The sequence below is a fragment of the Cibotium barometz genome, chromosome 34, assembly GCF_041138505.1.
Source record: "Cibotium barometz isolate CiBa-2024 chromosome 34, ASM4113850v1, whole genome shotgun sequence".
Classification (NCBI taxonomy): domain Eukaryota; kingdom Viridiplantae; phylum Streptophyta; class Polypodiopsida; order Cyatheales; family Cibotiaceae; genus Cibotium; species Cibotium barometz.
The window spans coordinates 39,029,230-39,048,467 of NC_141079.1; the positions used below are offsets into that span (position 1 = coordinate 39,029,230).

The window sequence follows — 19,238 nt, forward strand, 5'->3', positions numbered from 1 at the left end:
ATATGAGCTCAACTCTGCCTCAAGCACTGCGCCATAAAGTTTGGCCAATGTATGACCAATCATGATAGTCCTGTAGTTGCTGGGGTCTAGCATGTCTCTCGCTTTGTGGAGAGGCGCGATGGTGTGCATAGTCCACTCATTTCTACCATCGAGGCAATAAAGAAAGTAGAGGTGGTAGGGCAGGACTCCTGTGGCTGTGGTATGGGCGGTTGCTGAGGGATATGGTAGAGGCTCTTTGCATATGTGTGCCATGTGTGTGGATCCTCAATCGGGGTACAAGGGCGAGGCTCTCTCATCCTGTGCCATGCAGTGGCTGCATCTCTGCTCATGAGTAGGTGGTATATATCCTAGTACTGTGCCTCCTCATATGCACGCCTCTTACGGCGTGTGAGGGTCCTCATCTGTCGGCTCGCCTATCTCTGTGTAATGGTCCCCAGTGCTCTCTAGGCACGGAGGTGTCTATATAGCTCTCTGCACTCATCATCATACCACCGATTCTGGGGCATGCTCCCAGATCTATCTGTGTGTGCAATGTGTGTATGATGGGGAAAGCTGCGGGTGGCGGCCGTATGTAATAGAGATGACAGCTGGGTGGTGAGTGTGTCTAGAGGTGACAGGGGATCCATCTGGAATAGCCCGTCATATACATGATGCTCATATATGTCTGCCAAGTCATGGGTCAAGTAGAAAGTTGTATGCGATGCCTGTGTGGGTGCTGGTGTGGAGCTCGCTAGTGACAGTAAGAGGTATGTGTGATCCGCACCAATAGGACAAGGGGAGATGGTGAAAGATTTCACTGCCTGTGCGGTCTCCATGGACCCCATGATGCAGTCCACTGTGCTACCCTACCCCCCCCCCCCCGATCGTGGAAAGCATGTCAGTGCTCCTGAATCCTGCCACTGTCTCATCTTGTTATAAATAACAAGATGGTGTCACGCTCCCAGCTCAAGTGATGACCATATCTGGTGTTATTCGGCCCCATGTCCTCCACCTCTAATGTGTGCATCACCTCGGGGTGCTCGAATTCATAAATGTCACACTGTCGGCTTTGTGTCCGTGCATTGAAGTCCCCCATAAGGAGGACTTCCCCCACGTTGGAGTAGTGTATGATCTCATCTGAAAGGGCTGCATATGGTGACTCTCCCAATGGCCCTGTGTCCTCCTCCTACCCTCTACACTCCTCCTCTGCTATCATGGCATATCTCGATCCTCTAGGAGAAAAGTAGCATAGAGCAATGTATAACACCCTGTCTGTTGAGAGCTGCAGTCTAATCCACATGTAACTAGCCTCCTGGTCACGTGCTACCACTTGTAGGCACTCCTGTAGCTCTCACTTGAACAGTACCGCTATACCTCCAGATCATCTCGATGTGCTCTGCCGTGTAGTCCCCCTGTATGTAAACTCCCACTGATAGCCCTCTACTTTGGGTAGCCCCCTCTCTAGGCTCTGGTGCGTCTCTGTAAGTAGTATGATGTCCTGTCCCTCCATGACCTCCTCCATCCTCCTAGGATGTGTACAAAGTGCTCCATTGCAGTTCCAAACTGCTATGTGTATCTGTGAATCTGGATCCTGCATAGCCGATGTCCTATATACATACATACATACATACATACATACATACATACATACATACATACATACATACATATGTATGTATGTATGTATGTATGTATGTATGTGTGTGTGTGTGTGTGTGTGTGTGTGTATATATATATATGTATGTATGTATGTATGTATGTATGTATGTATGTATGTATATACATATATATATATATACACACACATACATACATACATACATATATATACATACATATATATATATATACATACATACATACATATATATACATACATACATATATATATATACATACATATATCCATACATATATCCATATATATATATACATATATATATATATATATATATATATGTATATATATACATATATCCATATATATACATACATATATATATATATATGTATATATATACATATATCCATATATATATATATACAGATATATGTATATATATACATATATCCATATATATATATATATACAGATATATACGTATATATACAGATATATACGTATATATACATATATACATATACATATACATATATATGTATATATATACATATATACATATATATATATGTATATATATATATATAGAGAGAGAGAGAGAGAGAGAGTTGTATTAACGTCTTCAAAAGGCCAAAATGACCTATGAGACCAAAAGGTTACATCATATCCATGAGGTACATAATCCTGGGTACAAAATAGTAATAAAGAAAGATAACAAAAACCTAGAACTTTAAAATCTGATCTAGGTACATGAGCAGAGAGCTCTCATATCACCCTAATACATCCCTCATGGGCCGCTGTGACATGGTGCTCAAGGTGGTAAAACTGAGCTTGCGTGAGAAGGTCCTGCGATGATGGGAGATGATGGTCCGGATCTTCTTGTGGTGGCATGGTCGTGGGAGAGGGCCATGGGGTCTGGGGCGTCGAGCTCTGCATAACTCAGTGGCTCTGTCGAGTGTCACACCTCTCGGCCGAACGAGCTCCTACACTAGCCTGTGGTCTGGGTATGATGGGTGGATCGGCCCTCGGTGTGCTGGTATGGAAGAAGTCAATGAGAGCTCTCTGTGCTGGTCCTCGAGCAAGTACAGCTGATCTGGATTTCACTAAGGACTCCATGTGTCTACAGAACTCTAGAAGAAAAAGTCCCAAGCATCTCTGATCCGGGAAGTCCATGATCCTAGAAAGTGGTCCGAACCCAACTCGGAAGAGGCAGTGGAACCTCCCCCGAATCTCATAGTACATGGGGCATCGGCATATGTAATGGTCCTCTGTCTCCGGCTCTGTGTGACAGAGCTGGCATATCCTGTCCTTTGGTGCGGTCACCCTAGGCCCATATCTGGCAGTCTCCACTCAGCTGGTGGGACCAGGTGGAGATGCAGATCTCCGATCGCACATCCCAGCCCAAAGGATAGGTGTATGTCCATGTAGCGTGGACGGATGATGCACCCATCCTCTGTCAGGCATAGGAGGTGATCTCTGTAGAAGGCCATCTTTGTCCCCAGTGGACGACTAGGTGAACTCCATGTCCTCTGAGTATCCAGTCTCACAATGTCCTTCCTGATAACCCTGTTCCGCTGTGTGCAGCTGAGAGCAAATGACGGGGCCTCTATGCTGTACTGGAAGGGGGGGAGTGCCTCCATCTACATACCGTGCATGCCAAACCAAGTGCTGACCTGTGCATATCAGCACTCTGTATCTCCCTCAAATTTCAACTCTCTCGAGGACTCCAGGGCTAGCCGGGGGTATCTATCAAGTGGAAGCTCCCATAGCCTATGCCAGTATGTCACTGTCTGGAATAGAGCCTCTGTCACTATCGGTGCAGCCCCCATCTCTGCCTGCACAATCTCATGTGGCACTGATGGTTTACTCCTAATCATGCGTGAGATCATCACCACTGGGGTCCTCTCCATCAGCTTCCACCCATCATATACCTCCTCTGTATCTGTCTCGGCCGGCCCTCTCCTCTCTCTTCTCCTATGGTATAAGCTAGGACCCCAGCTGGGGGCAGCATACTGTAGTGCAGGTGTAACTAGAGTATCAAATAGCCAAAGCTTCGTCCTTGGCTCCTGAAACTGTATCTGTGAGCATTGCCTCTCTAGCGAGCCAAGGGCTGCATATCCCCTCATCAATCTAGTGTCGGCCGCCTTCCACATCGAGAACTGAGGTCCAGCAAAAGTAATCCCAAGGTATACATACGAGGTAACATACTCCACAGGCTCTCCACTGTATGTAAACTGCACTGCAGATCTACTTATCCACTGTGAGGAGGTGTTAAAGATCATGACCTTGGTCTTTCCAAGGTTCACAGTAAGGTCCCGGTCCTCGCAAAAGGCCTGTAATGCATCCAAATGCCTTTGCAGCCCCTCTGGTGAATCAGAAATAAGAACAATATCATCTACATACAAGAGGATCGGTATCAAGACTCCTGCCAAATGTGCTCCTGGTCCTCCCTGTCTGTCTATGTAATCTGAGATCTCGTCAATGTATAGAACAAATAGAGTAGGAGACAAGGGGCAGCCCTGCTTCACTCCGATCGTGCTGTGTACGATCTCTGAGTCACCTCCTGGAGCCCGTACTCTGCCTGTGACTGACTCATAGAGTGTAATGATCTCCCACAACATCTCCGCTGGCACTCCCATATCCTGCAGTCTCCTCATCAGTCTGGCCGGTGGGAGTGTCAAAAGCTTTGCGGAAATCTACAAAGCAGCAGTATATCCATTGCCCGTGCCTGCTGGTGAGTGGTGGATCCTAGTGCCATCTCCGGATGTAGACGGGCTTGGGTATCACGACATTCCTCGTCGTGCCAGAGAGAGAGAGAGAGAGAGAGAGAGAGAGAGAGAGAGAGAGAGAGAGAGAGAGATGAAATGAAATGTTATATTAACGTCTTGAAAAGGCCAAAGTGACCTATGAGACCAAAGTTACAACCATGTGACATCTGATACACTGTCTAGAAAAGAAAAGAAAGAACTGAAGGTAAGTTTCTAGCCCTACAATACATCAGTAGGGAGCATCCGGAAGTAGCAACTAGGGAGAGTGGGAAGCTAATGCTACTAGTCAAAATGGGGTACATGACTACATGGATACATGAATACATGAATATGGGGGAGTACAAAAGTGACAGTGAGTACAATAGTATATGGCTCGAGTGGTAATCATCCTAGGAGCTCTAGCATGGGTATCTGCCAGATGGCCTGGATATCGGCCATAGTGAGATGCTTGGTCGGACGAGCCCGATGCCTCGCAATGATACTCTGAATCCTCCGGTGTAGGCACCGTCTCCAATGTGAGGATCCGCGAACCCTCGGGCGTTTGGATCTGCCCAACTGGATAGCTCTCTCAACTAGAGTCCCACGGGGTGCCCACTGCTGGGCTGTCGGCTGTGTGTCCTCCCGGGTAGTCCCTCTAAAGAAGTCAGTAATGTGTCTCTGTGTGGACTCCCTGATAATGGACTCTCTGAGCTTGCGGATCTCCAGGATATAAAAACCCAAGCATCACTGATCACAATAGTCCATGACTCTAGCCAGTGGTCCAAATCCCTCTCTGAAAAGGCAATGGTAGCGCCCTCGAGTCTCATAATATGCTAGGCAGCGACAGATGTAGTGCTCCTCCGTCTTTGGCTCTATCTAACAAATCTGACAAATCCTGTCCCCTGGAGGTATGCCTCTAAATCTGCTTGTCTCTATCTCTAACTGATGTGAAGAGGTGCAGATCTGCCCAATGGCACACCTCAATCCATGAGACAGATGGGTATCCATGTAGCTCGGTCTAAGTATAAAGCCATCCTCAGTGGTGCGGAGAAGATGGTCTCTATAGAAAGCCATCTTCGTCCCCAACTCCTGTGAGGGCTCTAGCCATGTCCTCCTAGTGTCCAACTGAATGAGGTCATGTCTGATGACTCTACTAATCTCAGAATGTGTCAAGGTGAGAGAGGGTGCCTCCAGAGAGTACTGGAAGGGTGGAAGTCTGTCTAAACTGAACCCATGGAGCTCAAACCAGGATGCTATCTGCGCATACCAACATGAAGTGTCTCCCTCCATGGCTAGCTGATGAGAGGACTCTAAAGCAAGTCGTGCACACCTAAACTAGCCGGGAGTGGACATGACCAACAAACCCCCCTCAAGTGAATGGTGTGAACGGGTAGCAGCAGGGTGATAAAGCTGTGAATGCTGCCCTGCACTATGCTCCACAGTAAGAGTGAACTGCAGTGCCAATGGAAAAAGCAAGCACTATATGACGGGGAAAAGAAGAATCCCCAATGTCATAGTGCTAATGCTAGGGCACAGTAGTACATAAATGCATCACCAGAAATGCATGGCAAAGATCATGTGGACACCAAATGCATCAAATCAAGAGGCATCGCATAATAGCATCAGCCAATGCTATGAGAGGATAGGTAAACTCTCAGCGATGCCATGATCAGTGGCATGTATGGCAAGTGTAAAGATGCATAATCCCACAATGAATAATATACATGTGACATGTCAAAACCATGAGAGCAAGCCAACACTGGCCAAGTGTGTAAAAGGCACTCCCAGTAAACATCACATGTGAGAAAGTGACAATGTCAACACTGTAGAAACAATCCCGTTGCAAGGGAAAACATCATAAAAGGCATCTCCAGTAGACATCACATAAAAGAAAGCGTCTAGCATAGACCAGCATAAGGGTCAACAAGCTTAAGTGACCATGAGGCATCACCAACTGCATGTGGGCAAGTAAAATCCCCCCTTGAAATGCATCTGCTAGACAATGCATACCATGGAGTACTGACTATAGAGCATAGTCATCAAAAGCAACGGCATCAGAAGACATCTCTGCAGGCGATGAAGATGTACAGGTCAACGCTGACACGTGTGTAGCCAAATTGGCTTGATCTACACCTGTGGAATAAGATGCCAACTTCTTCTTTTTTTCACTCTCAATACGCTTCCTACATTCCTCTATGGTGTGCCCTATTTTCCTGCAATAGTTACAACGCTTTTTCTTTTCAGGCTTGTCCTCTGTCCTGGGAGGATCCGATGGGCTAGGTTTAGGCCTAGATCTATTCCCACGAAAGGGAGCATCCATTGCTTGTTTAGCAGACATCATGTTGTTCCTGTTGGAACGAGATTGCTCTTCACTGAGCAAGAGAGTCACAAGGTTGTCAAAAGTGACTGCATTAGGTGCATTGCCAGCCAACAACCGCAAAGTGGTGCCAAATGTCTGATAAGAGTCAGGAAAATTACGCAAAACTGTCTTAACAAGATAGCTATCTGCCAAGACCTCATCAATGTTAATGAGCTGCTCTCGTAGGTCTTTCACATGCGTAAGGTACTGATCGATAGAGTCACCTTCAAGCATGCGGTCAATCTCAAGCTTGCCCCGAAGGTAAGCTACACGAGCCTCATTGCGACCTGAATACAACTCCGCCAAGGTATCCCAAGCACCTTTTGCAGTGATGCAGGAACGAATGTGCGGAATGATATGCCTGCGGCATGAGAGAGCAATCAACGCATGAGCCAAGCATCCCTAGCATCCCAAGTACGCTGCTGCTGAGTAGGAGGAAGACGAGGAGGTGGACCTGCAGCAAGAGGGTGAGCGAGAATCACTTCCTTCCGCTGGAGCAGGTGCAAGGGGATGCTCCTCAGTGCCATCCACATACAGCCATACATTCTTGGCAACCAAAACATGACGCATCATATAAGCCGACATAGGGTAGTTATCCCCATTGAGCTTGTCCTCTTGAGATAGCATTCCAAAGAGGTCATTGTTACTATTGGCCATGATAACACAGCAAATCTGTCACAAGTCACCACGAGTAGGCAATGCCCAGCAAAACCGTAAGAATGCGGGGGATAAATAGCAAGATAATCAATGGACTGAAAGGGAACTCCTTCACCACGAGAAATACATATGCATGTCCCAAATTTGCAAGTGTACTGCACGATGATGCAAATCTGTTAGAGTGTCCACAATAGCATACATATACTGCAGCAAACCACAAATGTATACATGTGCTGTGAAAAACACAATCAACTGACACCTGTAAAAGCTGCAAATGCTCAAATCTTGGCAAATCAAAGGTAAACTGGCCGAATGCTCCAAAAATGGGCTCAATGTAGAAAAGCCCTAATTTTTAGGCAACCAATTAGACCAAATCTGAACCGGATCTGCACCTGTAAATCTGCTAATGCGATTGTCACTTGTACCAAATGCTGCAATGTCCAAAAATTGGGGGAAATGCCCCAATCCCAACCAAATGTGCCTATAATACCCAAAAAATTAGGGAAAATGCCCCAATGCCAACCAAATGTGCCTGTAATTCCCAAAACTTTGGGGGAAATGCCCTAATGCCAACCAAATTTGCCTGTAATACCAGTGCCAATTTCTGCAAAATCTCCGAATTTCTAGTGCAATTATGCGCACCAAATCTGCTGAAATCAATGCCAATGTGTGCCAATGTTGCAATTGCAGGCTCGATGGTGAAAAGCCCCAAAATTAATGCAACTGATTTGCTAATTTTTACCAATTTTATGTCAAAATTTGCAAATTCCACAAACCTGAAATCTGTAAGGGATTTGGAGTTGCAGTTGGGCAACAGGTACAATAGGCAGGTAGATCTGAGGCAGGGGTGTCAGATCTAACAGGCGTCGTACGACGGCACAGATTTGAAGTTGAAGTCGTACGACGGCACAGATCAATCAGAGGTGACAGCAGGCAGGCGACGGCGACCAAGTGACGATGGGCAGGCAATGGGTGGTGCTGGGCAGATGACAGCAGGCGGCGCTGGGCAGATGACAGATGGCGCAGATCTGAGGGTGGCAATGGCAGATCTAAAGGCGGCGACCCCAGATTTGGCAAGCGTTGGAGGTGGCAGCGAACAGCGGCGGCGTGTCTGAGGGCGGCGGTGGCGGGTAGTGCGCAGGTACAGTCGGCGTCATACAGCACGCCGTACAGCAGCAGGTCGTTGAGCAGTCGGGCAGTACATGTCGGGAACAGCAAGGGAGAGAAGAACACAACTGTTTTAAAAAAATAATAATAATAATAAGAGAGAGAGAGTGTGGTGTGTAAAGTGTGCAATAGGCTGAAGCACTAGGCTGAAGGGCAGCAGGTGGGTAAACCCTAACCCTAATATTGGGGGGCAGCAGGATGTAACCCTAACCCTAACCAAGCTCTGATACCAATGTTGGGTACGAGGGAAGCTAGCCTGCACACACACACACACACACACACACACACACACACTCAACCTCAAGCACAGAGAAACGTGAGAGTGCTGGAAAAGATGTACTCAATAATGATAAGAAAGGAAAGTACAAGTGAGTACTAAAAGGCCTAGGGCAAAGTGCCCAACACACATAAGTGTGTTCACACGGGGAAAAAACCTGTCCAATCAGGGAAAAAGTGCCCATGAGTAAGCTGGGTTCACACTTGAACTAGCCAGGAGTGGACATGACCAACAAGTTGTTGCCAACATTTGCCATACTGGGATTACTGTCCAAATCGCTAAACCAGCCTTCCATACCACGAACAGAGAGACGGAGCTCAGAGAGAAGGGAGAGCTTCAGACGGAGAGCTTCAGACGGGTGACAATAGCAGGATCAGAAAGGAGAAGAGAGAAATAGAGAGACAGGTCGCATAACAGCTCAGAGAGAAGGGAGAGCTTCAGACGGGGTGACAATGGCGGGATCAGAGAGGAGAAGAGAGAGAGGACTGTAGCCATGAGGGCAGAGAGAATCAAGCGTAGTCGCGATGATGTAACCGCAATAAAGTCTTAATATCTTTTTTTTTTAATAGCATATCTACAATATCACTAAAACCACGTGCAATTTTTTTGTAGTTAAATTCTCTTCTTCTTCTCACACTACTTCCACCTAAAGAAAGGAGTGTCCATGACACTCCTTTTTGTACCACCTAAGCATGCTTTCACCCTCCAATGAATGTTCTCCATAGTCAAAGAATTTCCTTGGTTTGGGGGCCGGCTCGACCAGTGTAAGTGGTGTAACAAAGCTTTCCAGCCTTGAATGAGAGCAGTAGCATAGGAAGAACCCGTGATTTTTCCATTAAAATGTCCAAAAACTATATCATTATAACGGGTGACCTAGAGTTAGTATGCTTTTGTACGCATCGAGAAACACATATTGCCCAGCATGCACGCCCATGGCTTTGATTGTGCCACAAAATCAAGTAGAAGCATCACCTTCCTCACAAGGACATGATGATGGATATTAAGAATATTAAGACCACCATGCATCTTAAGCGAACAAACCAAATCTTTCTTCGTTTTGTTTTCCACAAGCATTCCAGGGCTTTAGACAATAAAATGTCAATTTGTCTGTGAGACCAAGGCAGCAAAGGGAGATAGAATTTCACATACGCCATGATTATAAACTGCACTATTTGCAAACGTACATGCAAAGGCCATGTAGATAGCTTCCAGTATTCAATTTTGTGATGTAGCTTCTGCATCACCCGCTCAATCCTTCTTTGAGGGAGATCTCCCATCTAATGGGTATCCAAGATGCCTGACTATCTGATCAGGTAGCACAATGTCCTGGCTAGAGTAATTTATGTCACTCATAATTTTCTAGCGATAACAGCTTTGATTTTGCAAAGTTGACGTTCAGCCCAATAGCGAACCCATAAAGTGATAAAGCTTGCATGATTACCCTCACATCAGGCTCTGTGTTCCGAGGAAAAAAGAAAAATTCATTGGCATAGGCTTGAGCCACAAAATTGTTTCCATTCCCCATGGAAATTAGCAGACCATCCTGTGACAACTTATCCATACAGAAGCATCGACTTTGTAGCAATAGCATGTAGCAGAGCACTGAAAAGACATCTTTGTCTAATAGATTTCCCCATGGAAATTAGCAGACCATCCTGTGACAACTTATCCATACAGAAGCATCGACTTTGTAGCAATAGCATGTAGCAGAGCACTGAAAAGACATCTTTGTCTAATAGATTTCCCTAACTTCCAAGGGGCTGAAAGTTCACCTCCCAAAATGCATCTCGCTCTACCTTCTTGATACAGCCAGAAAACATTTTTCATTTTGCACCCAAATCCCATTCTATCATTACTTGTGCTATGAAATCCCACGGAACAGTATCAAAGGCTTTAGCTATGTCCGCTTGCATAATGAGGACATCTTGGTGTGTGTATTTGGCATATGCAATGCGTATATAAGTAGTGGCTATATTGTCCATAATTTGCCTTCTTGCGACAAAACCATACTGATTTGGATGAAGGCCAGCATGCAATATACCTTTGATTCTATTCACAAGCATCTTAGCGACAAGCTTGTACACCACAAGCATTAGAGAGATGGGACACCAATCCGCTAAACCTTTACAAAGCTGTTTTTGGGCAACAATTTAAGCCTTCTTTCTAGGAATATGGCAGTTTTCTAATAGACCAGTCGCACGTCAGGAAAGCAGAGTGCAGCTTTTCTCGCCTCTAGTGCCACTCACACAAACACATTGCAGGTATACATATAAGCACAAGCATCCTCTCACCGGAAAAACATCAAGAAACCACGTGCGTGCACACACACGCGCGTGTGCGCTTAGGCTCGAAGGTAAGCTGGTAGGCAGGTGTGCATGCATGCTTCGGGATATATAGGGAAAAGAAAAAGTGATGCAGAGCCAATTTGGTGGATTGTCTCTGAGATATTTCAGAAACCTGCAGCCTGTACAGTCACACACGGTTCATGACAGCAAAAGTCCTGCATGCCTTTAAAAATCACACAATGTGCCTTACGTAAAACTCTTTCAGATCTCGTAAGTCGTGTCTACTAGCAATGCCTTTTCTCTCATGAAGACGGAAGGGATCTTTGATGAGACTTCATGAAGGCATTCCCTACATGGAAATACTAAATTTCAGCAGCTCCTAATGCAAAAACGTGGAGCCACAAAAGATTGGTTGAGATCTCCCTACCTTTTGGTTTGAGATCTCCATTTGTATGATTTTATATTCCTTAATAGAAATCTCTTTTCTTCGCCGGGGGGTGCGCGGGGGAGGGGGGGGGGGGGGGGTGGGTGGGGTTTGGGGGGCCCATCCATGATTACCAGCCAAGCCATTGCTATCATTGGTGCACTGTATGGGCCAAGAGGGTCTTCATTGTTGGCCACAGCTCCCAGTTGGAGCAGCTACATCCATAGTTACATTCCGTACTCATACTCATCCGTTACGTACTTTCAATACGTACCATACCGGTACCATGCTTTTTGTACCTGTACTTTTTAAAAAATTTACTTGTTAATTTATTGATTTTCACTTTGTATCCTATCTATGTGCCATCTTTGCTTGATACCGACTCTTCAAACTCCTATTCGTGTTTCTTGCACCCTTGTTCCTAGCCCTCAACTTCTCCCAATTGCCTTGCTCCCTTAATCTCCCTTTTCAATGGACTCATAGCGCACAAGGATCTATTTATATTTCAGCTTGTACTCGGTTTAACATTGGTAGCTTTACAAGCTTCTTTATTTTCAAACTTATTTGTGTCATTGATGATTTCAAATTTACACTAGTGTGTTTGATCTATTTGTGTGCATTAGTGCATTTGTCATTTCATATCTAAGCATATAGTTGATTGATATTTCAATTCTGTTTGTCCATTTCATGTTAGTTGTGATTGACGAGTGCTTGATCGTTCATTCTTTATATATGTTTTAAACTAAATTTGATAACTAGGTTCTTTACTTTTTTAACTCTCTACATAACTAAAGTACGTATCCTCATGTGCATCATTACCATAGTCGTACCATACACCTATCATCTCATACTGCACCTACATATACCTGACCGCCTTTTAGGTGAATTATAAACTCATAAGTCATATTATATATATATATATATATGCTAATTGAAAAGTGAACATACTAACTGTGGTCAAGAGGTCCATAATCCAAGACGCATGTGGATGCTTTTCATGTTTCCTCTGAAGAGCAGCAATCCTACGCCTAATAGCTCTCTCCTTGTCCAGAGCCTCCTTCTTCTTGGACAAGGCAGCGCTATGATAATGATGGCTGGTCCTCTCAAGAGCCAGCACAATATTATGACAAGGATCAGGACCATCACAAGATCTCCATATCTCTTTGATCTCAAGGGAGATGTCAGCATCTAGTTAAAGAGCGTCAGGGATACGGAGGGGCCGAGCGAGCCCCAGGCTCCCTGAGACACAAAACGACGGGGCCATGATCGGATCTGGTGGTGCCAAGCATAATAGCAATGGTGCCTCCTCTGTCCAGGGACCAATCATCCACATAAAATCTGTCCATACATGCAAAGATGCTCTCAACCCCGCTCCTGCGGCGGTTATGCCAAGAGAAAGATAAGGAATTTGGCCTTCTCCGGGAGTCATCCTCAGTCCAACAATCCCTGCCAAAGAAAGAGAGTGTGAACCTATCCCATGAGGCTCGCTCCAAAGGGTGTAAACCCCCTTCGCGTCCACCCTTCTTGTCAGAAGGTTGCTCAACCATATTGAAGTCTCCTCCCACTATCCAATGATCAACATGGGGAATGACATTTGTAATGGTGTCCCAAAAGGCCACCCTTTCACCTCTCTCGTTAGGTGCATAAATATTCAAGATTCCCAATTTCTGACCCTCATGCATGATCAAGATCCACTGCGCTCTAGCAGGGATGATAACACCGCGCCCAATAACATGAGGCATAACCGATGCTGCCACTGAAATGCAAACACCCCCTCTAGTCCCAACAGCCGAGGAACAGAAGGTGTGGCCAAAAAGCATCTTACCAGTTTTGCCACACTGAGATCTATCCAATTTGTGTGCCTGCAAACAAAAGTATATCCATAGACCCTCTTGTTAACAGCAGGGTGAAGCTAGTCCTTCAGAAGGCGCTTCCTACCACGGGTGGGAAGCCCTCCAAGGCCCTGAACATTCCATGAGACGATTCTCATGGAAGAGAAGAGGGTTTGACCCCCGATCTAAGAAGACGATGGGCAGCTTGAGGACGCCTCTCATAATGCTGGAGGACGAGATAATCCACGAGGCAAAATCCACTGACATGCCCTTGTCCAGGGCCCTGCACAGTACCTGCATATGTGCGAGAAACCTGTGCGCCTTGCGGGGCATCAAGGGCAATGGCATCATGCTGAAAATCCTGCAATACATGATCCCCACTGTGCTGAGCATCCTGCATATCGCCCCCTCCAAGTAGAGAGGACTCGACAAAATCATCCTGATCTGATATATCATCTCCCTGCAAAGAAGCATGAGCTGATACATCCCTCTATCCAGAAACATCATCTATATGAGGTGCAAGATCCGAGGAGGTCTTCCCATCAATCGCACCAGGGGGGTGGGCGTCAGCCCATTTGAGGCATCACGATTTGATAGTTTGCCTTCTTGATTTTGAGAAAGCCTATGATAGGGTGGACTAGGGCTTTTTGGAGGAGACTGTGCCGGATGGGATTTCTAGTGGAGTGGGTTCGAGGTGTTTCCAAACTCTGAGCGGCCTGTCACAGTCAAGTGCTCATCCGAGGAGCTCAAGATGAAAAATTCCCTCTTTCTTGTTCGGTCCAGCATGGCTGCCCTCTCGCACCCTTCCTTTTCTTGTTTGTAGTCGAGGCTGTGAGCAATTTCCTCTTTGTGCAAAAGACTGGTTTACAAGGGCTGCGCCTACCTATCCACTCACAGGAGGAGCTACTTGACTCAGAGTTTGCCGATGACACAACAACATACCTGTCAAGAGATGTGAGGAATCTCCAGAGATTTACTGATGTGATAGAGATCTTTTACTATGCATCCGGTGCACATATCGACTGGCACAAGTCGTGTGGATTCTGGGTTGCCTCCTCACCCGCCATGACTTGGAGGCCAGTTGAGGCCTTTCAATGGGTCCTGAGCGGCACTCCTGTTCATTATCTTGGATGCCAGGTTGGTGTTGACATTTCCTTGGAGTAGCAACTAGTCCCTCTTCTTCTAAGCATTTGGAGGAAGTTGTTATACTGGAGCTCAGCTAGGCTTTCCTTAGTCGTGGCCGAGTCATGATGGCAAACCGGGTTCTTCTCGCCACCATGTGGTCATGTTGGGCCTTCTCCCAGGCATGCATTGGTTAGGTTCAATAGTTGATCGCAACTTCCTCTGGGCTGGTAGTGATGGGAGGCCCATGTGGGCCAAGGTGGCTTGGAGAGTGATCATTCAGCCTCGCCATCGGGGGGCCCTTGGCATCATTGATCTCTCTATTCAGAGTTGAGCCTTGCTGAGCAAGTTGATCGTTTGTGGACTTCTTCTTGGGAATGAACCCTGGAAGGACTTTCTCTTAGCTCGGATCTCAGCCCACACCTCCGTTCGAGATGAATCTTCACAGAGATGCAAGCCCGCAGCTTTAGCTCAACATTCGAGGATAGATTTGCAACCAGCCTCCTACGAGCTTGGGACCACCTCAGACCGGCCTTTTAGCAGTCCTCCCCAGCTTCAACAGAGGAGCGCCTCCGACACCCTTTATATGGAACCCTTTGGTCCAGTTACCCAGTGGTCACACGATGGGTGCCCATCTGCACGTATCTTGGGGAGCTTTGAGCATGGGCCCGGTGTAGTCCCTCGGAGATTTTTCCTTTTCAAATAGCTTCACCCAGAGGAGCCTCGCTCAGATACAGAGGAAGGATAGACTTAGCCTTGACATCAACTCTTCCATCCCCTCAAAGTGGCTTAGCCCAATCATCCTCTGGACCCCCCTTCCTTGCAATGGCTGGGAGTGTTCACCAAACGTGACATGCCTTTGGCAGTGCATGGTGCTAACGAGAGGTCAACCTTCTTCACTTATTCGATTGGACCTCATGGCAGACTTATCAGAGCAGAGCCCCCTTCCAAGGATCTCAGCGGCTGCACTCTACAGAGAGTGCGGGTGATCGGTTTCCATGAGGGTTGGCACATCGCCCTCCACCGGCCAAGGTGGCCAGAGAGGGCTTTTGGCGGTTATGGTTATGGAGGGCCGCCCGCTCATGCCCCTTCAGTGGGACCTAGGAGAGTGGACATGGCATGATCCCTTTACTAGAGAGGAGGCTCCCAGCACCCCCTTCTTTGAGTACACAGCACGGCTGGGCCTTAGGGTTCAGATGCGTGAGATTGAGGGCACTCCAGCTGCAGCAGGGCACTGGTAGTCCAAGGTCTCCCTCAGTTTCTTTCAGATTTCTGGAAGAGGTTGTGGTATAGTTTTCAGCCGCGGAAGATTACACTCTTTCTGTGGCAGTTAGCCCACCAGAACCTAGCGGTTGGCACTTGGTTCGGAGGTAGATCAACAGTTTGTTCGAGTGTGGCCATCTACAAGAGTCCGAGCGTCATTGACTTTGGGATTGCCCAAAGGCTCAACAGGTTTTGTGGAGGAGTTTCCGCATCTTCACTATGGACCGGGCTCCCCTCCGCACAGTTACTTGGGGCATAGTTTCTTGGGCCACCGAGGCTAAGGCAGCCATGGCATATGAGGAGGATGGTGGGGGACTGGCATTGCAGGTTTCCTATCATCATCGGATCTCGACAGCTTTAGTTCTAGTTCCCTCCTCAGTTCACTGACTCCAGGCTCCTACCAGAGATGGGAGATTTGCATCAGTATTGCTGCATGGCATATTTGGTGAGGTCACTGTAGCAAGGCCATTGAGGGCACCCCCACCCCACCAGTGGAGTCCATTTGGAGCATATGGCTCGATATCATTCACACCCTCCGTGGACACTGAGGGAAGCTTTAGGGTGGCTCTGATCGCATGCAGGACATGCCACAAGGCCTTTTTGTGGACTTGGCGTCACGGCCCGTTTCTCACTTACAATGGGGGTGAGCCCACCTAGCATTATAGACCACCCAGGTTGTTCTCCTCCCTCCTCTCCCCCACCCCCCCCCACCCCCCCCCCCCCCCCCTTTTTGGTCATTCTGATTACCACTTCCTCTACGGAGCTGATTTTGTACTTAACCTGGGTGGTTGTTCTTTTTGGTAATTAATAGAAGGATCTCTTTTCCCGGGAAAAAAAAGATGGAGAAGGCTGTCTGGGAACTGTCCTCTCCGTCTTACACCTCGCATGCTGGGACGATGTTTCTTTGGTTGTGGTGTTTTGTAGACCTATTCATAGTTAATAGAAGTTTCATTTTCTGCAAAAGCAAATGCAGAAGGCCTACATTTAAATAGAAATCTGGAGAGTTGGGCCTTTGACAAGGTGCCTTACAGGGCTAAGCTTGTTTTGAGGGGAATACTCAATTAAGGCTATCCTCCTCTGTCATGAGGGGCACTGATCAATCAATGCAGTGATTCATTGCTGGAAAGGGAAGCAGTGATTTTCCACATGCTACCAATGCATTGAAAGTCGTTTTTGCATGACCACAAGCGAACTTACAATGCCCGGCCAACAACGTGCCCTTTTTTTGGGGGGTTGTAGGTGGTGTATGTACCCAAGCAAGGTAATTGTGTTCTCTCTCTTTCTTTCAATGAAAATGTGGAAATGCAAAGAAGCTGAAAGGATTCTACCTCCTATAGAAAATGATTGTCTTGTGAGCTGTCTCTACAAGGTGTGTAAGAGTATAGCATGATAGAAGTATTTTAAGTCTTGTGTATTCGTTTTGTTAATACAGAACATTGATAAGAGGCTGAGAGAGTTGATAGTAGGTGAGACTCCCACTAAGCTTACCAAAGAACAATTGTCCATGCTTGTAAGTTCTACTTTCTTACATGATTTTGTGGTTTCATCAGTTAAATTACTTCATGGAATGGATTGATGAGGTAGCCTTTCAGTTTGCTACCTTCAGTGTCTTGCCCTCAATACACTATGATTAATGTATACATGTGCTTTATTTTTTAAATTAATTTAATTCCTCGCCTATCAATTGCAGGTCTCACAGTGCATGATGGAGCAAAATTTAGAAGTCGCAATGAGGCCCTTTTTGTGCATTAAGACATAAATTGCCACACGAGAGTTAGCTCTTCAAAAGGATGAAGTAGCCCTTGCATTTTAAGTAGTTGAGGTTGACTACATTGCATGCCCCTAGAGACTTTGGTGCAAAGATAACATTGTATTACATTTTTTGTTCTTCATTAGAGATTTATGAAGTAGATTGATTAGTTTAGATACTAACCATTGTAATGCATGATACACATGATGAAATGTTTGGTGTCTTTTAGAGAATAGATTACTCATTCAACATGTCTTTTTACTAATTTTCTTCTCATTAACAAGTCTTTTCCATATTTTTATGACAGAAAGTGCTTTAAGAAAGCCAATTACTTGATGGCCTAACATCAATATGGCATTTGTCTAGAAAAACAAATTGTAGTGAAAACCATATAGTGTTATGCTTGTTTATTTCACTACTTGTATTAACACTAAACTAAGTTGTGAATTGTAGTGAAAACCCTTAATGTGTCTTAAGGGGGTTCCCCACATGCGAGTTGACTTGGCCATGCGTAGGATCCACATATGCTCACTTTTTGCATTGAAAGCCCTTTTACATTGCACATTCTCCCACAGAGAGTAATTTACATCATAAAATGACATAGTGGCCAAGTTTTGCAAAGGATATGTAACAATGTCCATTTTGGCATAGTAGCCAAGTTGCATTTAAAGCTCCCATGGCCAAGTTTACTTGGCCCTGGGAAAAGGCCTTTACAATAATAAGTATTTGAAAGTGAATTCATGTTTGAGTAGTTTTAGAGCCCATTCATGAGGAGCCTTTGGCTTTTGGTTTTACAGCACCCTTTAACAATTAGATTTTTTTTTTTTTTGGGGGGGGGGGGGGGGGGGGATCCCCTACTTAGGCCCTAACAACTTCTTTGAATTTGTTTCTTTTTCACTACTTGATTTGTGCATCAAATTGTGGTTTTTTTTTTATAAGCACTAAATACTTTTTAAGAAGAAAATAGATGGTAGTGCTTATTAGTGTGGATGTCCATACATTTGTATGGTATTTTTTATTTTTAAACTATTTTTAATCACACTTTAAAAAAAGTAGTGAACATAAATTATTAATGTTGATAATAATTGGTATGAGAGAACAATTTTTATCATGTAAATCCTCTTTTTATGCAAGAAGTTTTCAATTTTTATCATGTTGATTAGGTCTTACAACCATTACCCACATGGACAACACTTCATGTGATTTTAACATTATGAGGTACCTCCACTACACTATAGAATTCATAATCCACTGCAAGATGATGTTATAAATCTTTCCCAAAATCATGGCGAGAACTACCCTCTTATAACTCATTAGTTGTTTTCTAACATTCCAATGTTCACATATCACAAATTCCACTGATTTTATGAGCAATACAAATTGTATAATTCAAAAAATGAAGGTTAATTCATGTTGTTTTACACTAAGGTTTGTTCCCCCTCTAATATAATTCAAAGGAGGATAAATCACGAGGGGACATATTATTAAGGGTTATTTGCAAAAGGCACTTTCTATGGGGCATAAATAAATACTCCGTAGGGGACATTATTTAATGCCTAACATCCACCTTAGTGCAACCTCTCACAAGTGTTGTCTACATTCACATGATCTCTTTATTTAATCAACCACTCAGAAAAATTGATATATTTATAAGGGTATGTTCTTGGCAATCAACAAGTGCAATTGGTCTCTCTCTCTCTCTCTCTCTCTCTCTCTCTCTCGACAAAGTACAAGAGTTCTTATAGCACAAAGGGG

The 19,238-nt window shown here is 45.4% G+C and overlaps 1 protein-coding gene across 6 annotated transcripts in view; it reads left to right on the forward strand.

The window, feature by feature from the left end:
* LOC147619001 (uncharacterized) overlaps nt 1–17,748 on the forward strand; it is a 121,914-nt gene extending 104,166 nt beyond the window's left edge. For 5 of the 6 annotated variants that reach the window (XR_015262006.1, XM_086774211.1, XM_086774212.1 and 2 more), the window contains 2 exons: nt 17,166–17,243; nt 17,424–17,748. Coding sequence is in view for 5 of the 6 variants with exons in the window: in XM_086774211.1 (XP_086630337.1) it covers nt 17,166–17,243; nt 17,424–17,492 (147 nt within the window). In the remaining variant the exon portion in view is untranslated. The remainder of the gene's footprint in view (nt 1–17,165; nt 17,244–17,423) is intronic. The other variant, XM_086774208.1, reaches the window with a different exon arrangement.
* The last annotated feature ends 1,490 nt before the right edge of the window (nt 17,749–19,238 follow it).